The sequence below is a fragment of the Malus domestica genome, chromosome 03, assembly GCF_042453785.1.
Source record: "Malus domestica chromosome 03, GDT2T_hap1".
Classification (NCBI taxonomy): Eukaryota; Viridiplantae; Streptophyta; class Magnoliopsida; order Rosales; family Rosaceae; genus Malus; species Malus domestica.
Genome location: NC_091663.1, coordinates 28,448,408 through 28,450,849, shown reverse-complemented (window position 1 = coordinate 28,450,849; position 2,442 = coordinate 28,448,408). Strand labels below are relative to the sequence as shown.

The window sequence follows — 2,442 nt, the reverse complement described above, 5'->3', positions numbered from 1 at the left end:
TCACAAAAAATTGAGCAAAATCAAAACCCAGAAATTGGACAAAACCCCCACCTGCCCAGAAAAGAAACCAATCAGGTGATGATCTGGTGCGGCAGAGAGCTTGATATCCTTCTTGTTGACTTTCCCACCGGAGTCATTGACCAGCACGTCAGCACCAACATTCAGCCTGTGCCTCTTGGTCTTCCAAAACATGATCTTGAACCTCACAGCAGTGGCCAAATCCACCCTGAAACTCACACTCCCATTGGGGTGGACCCCACTGGACACCGCCGTCCAGTTAAGCCATTGCTGGGGGCCCACGACCACGTTCTTGGTGGCCGTTTTCTGGTGGCCTTGGTAGAACCGGGGCACAGCAGAAGTTGATACGGGCTTGGCGGTGGCGTTGGGCTGAAGCCGGAAGGTGAGGTTGACGGTGTCGTAGAAAATTCCCTTGTCATTGTTGGTGTTTTTGAGCCGGAGGGTGACGAAGAGGGTGGTGTTTTTGGTGTCGTTTAGGGTCCCGTTGAGGGCAGGAAGGTAAAATGAGCGGATGGTGCACTTGGGGTTGGAGGTGCGGAGGCTCAGCCACAGGAAGAGGGCTGTGAGGCCGAGGGAGAATATGAAGCTGAAGCAGCACCTGCAGCACCCTTCTGATTGACCCGCCATGTTTGCGGTTAGAGAGAGAAATGTGAAGAGGGGTTACAGAGAGAAACGATTGGAAAAAATATTATTGATACTCTTGGTCTTGGTCACTTTACTTGGTGTTTGTTTAATCTTTATTAAGTCTTTGGTCTTTATTTATAGTACAGATCCTGTTCTGATCTTAAAAAAACAGAGCTTAAGGATTAAATGATCCGGGTCGTTAAAATTAGATCAAACGGTTACAAGCAAGGAGTTTATTTAATATTATAATAATTACAGCCGTTAGATCAAATTTCAACAGTTCGGATCATTTGATCCTTAAGCTCCATTTTTTTAGATCCGAAAAAGATATGTACTTCTTTATTTAATCTTTATTAAAGTCTTTGGTACTATTTAATCTTTATTAAAGTCACTTGGTCCATATTTATATTCTTGTAACGGGGTATATACCCGGCAATACGTTGTATGTTGCTTCCTCGAGTGTATGTGCTTTTGTGCAAACATCACGAGACTAATGCGAATCATATCAGATATGTTTTTAAGACTTAAAACTTCTAAAGTGTTTTGAGTTAAAAAAAGTTAAATTCAAGTGTAGTATCAAACATTTACTCTAAGTCATCCAAAATTGAATTATCACTCAATAAGTCACTTAGTACTACGATCTAGTGATATTCCTTTTCATTTGTAAGTGAGAGGTTTTAGGTCCGATTCTTGTCAAAGACGAATTTGAATCACATTATTGCTAACCTATTATGAGGCCAAACCGATCTTCTCTTCCTTAATGTAGATAATATATTTTGTTAAAATTTTTATCACTCAATAAAATTCATATAAAATATCAAAAAAGTTGTTGGGTATTTTGAGTGATTTAAAAATAGGATTGAAGGAAGGTTCCAAGAAGTTTGGTAGAATAAGACTACTCCCTTTTAATAATTAAGTAAAATGCCCTTACATACAACTCCAAGGAAATTGCCAAGTTTTTACCTTCAACGACTCAAGAATTCAAGTCGATGTGCAACTTGATTGCTAAGAAAGTAGGGCATAATGTGCCTCTTGAAACCGTGTGATACACATTTGTTTCTTTCCATCTCAGTCGTCTATAGACTGATACAAAAACGTATACATTAGAATATCACAAATTCTATTGCATATCATAGGCTATTTAAAAAAAATGAACTTCAGATTAACTTAAAAAAATAGCATATTCTCTAAAAAAAAAAAAAAAAAAAAAAAAAAGAGTTTTTAGGATTTTTAAACTTAAAACTTATTCATTTATTTTCTCTCCTCCAGTTTCACTCCGAATCTATCTCTCTTTTCTTCTTTCTCTCTCCTTCTCTCTCTTCTAATCTGTTCTCTTTATTCTATCTCTCATTCCTTCTTTCTCTCTCCTCCTCTCAATCTCCCCTAATCCTCTTTCTTCTTTCTCTCTTTTTGATTTATTTGTCCATTTTATGTTTTAAAAATTAAAATTTTTAAATCTCATACCAAACAGTTTTTGAGTCCTAACAAAAATTCAAGTGATGTTTCTGAGAAATGTTTTGAGAAATGATCAATTTTTTTTAATAGGATGCCAAATAGGGCCTTACATTTTGCACCCTCCAAGTTCTTGTGCAATCGCAACCTCAACGTACGACACAAACTTTTATTGTAGTTGTAATCTCATGCATTTGTTAGTTAAACCATCAATTAGTTTGTTAACTGATGATGTGCCAATTGCGGATCCCATATTTTTGCTAATGCGCTTGTCAAAATTTTCCATGTGGACAAATGATGAGATCACCGATTCATGGCTTAGTACCGCCTTCTATAGTGGTCGATCGG

At 37.5% G+C, this 2,442-nt stretch overlaps 1 protein-coding gene across 1 annotated transcript; it reads right to left on the bottom strand.

Annotated features, from left to right (window-relative positions):
- Positions 1-645, bottom strand: LOC103419016 (protein NDR1-like). Its single transcript, XM_029100641.2, has one exon. The coding sequence runs from the start codon at positions 643-645 to the stop codon at positions 1-3; it is 645 nt and encodes a 214-aa protein (XP_028956474.2).
- Positions 646-2,442: the final 1,797 nt, after the last annotated feature.

Excerpts from the sequence above, each read along its gene's own strand:
- LOC103419016 (XM_029100641.2), bottom strand. The coding sequence starts at position 645 with ATGGCGGGTCAATCAGAAGGGTGCTGCAGGTGCTGCTTCAGCTTCATA.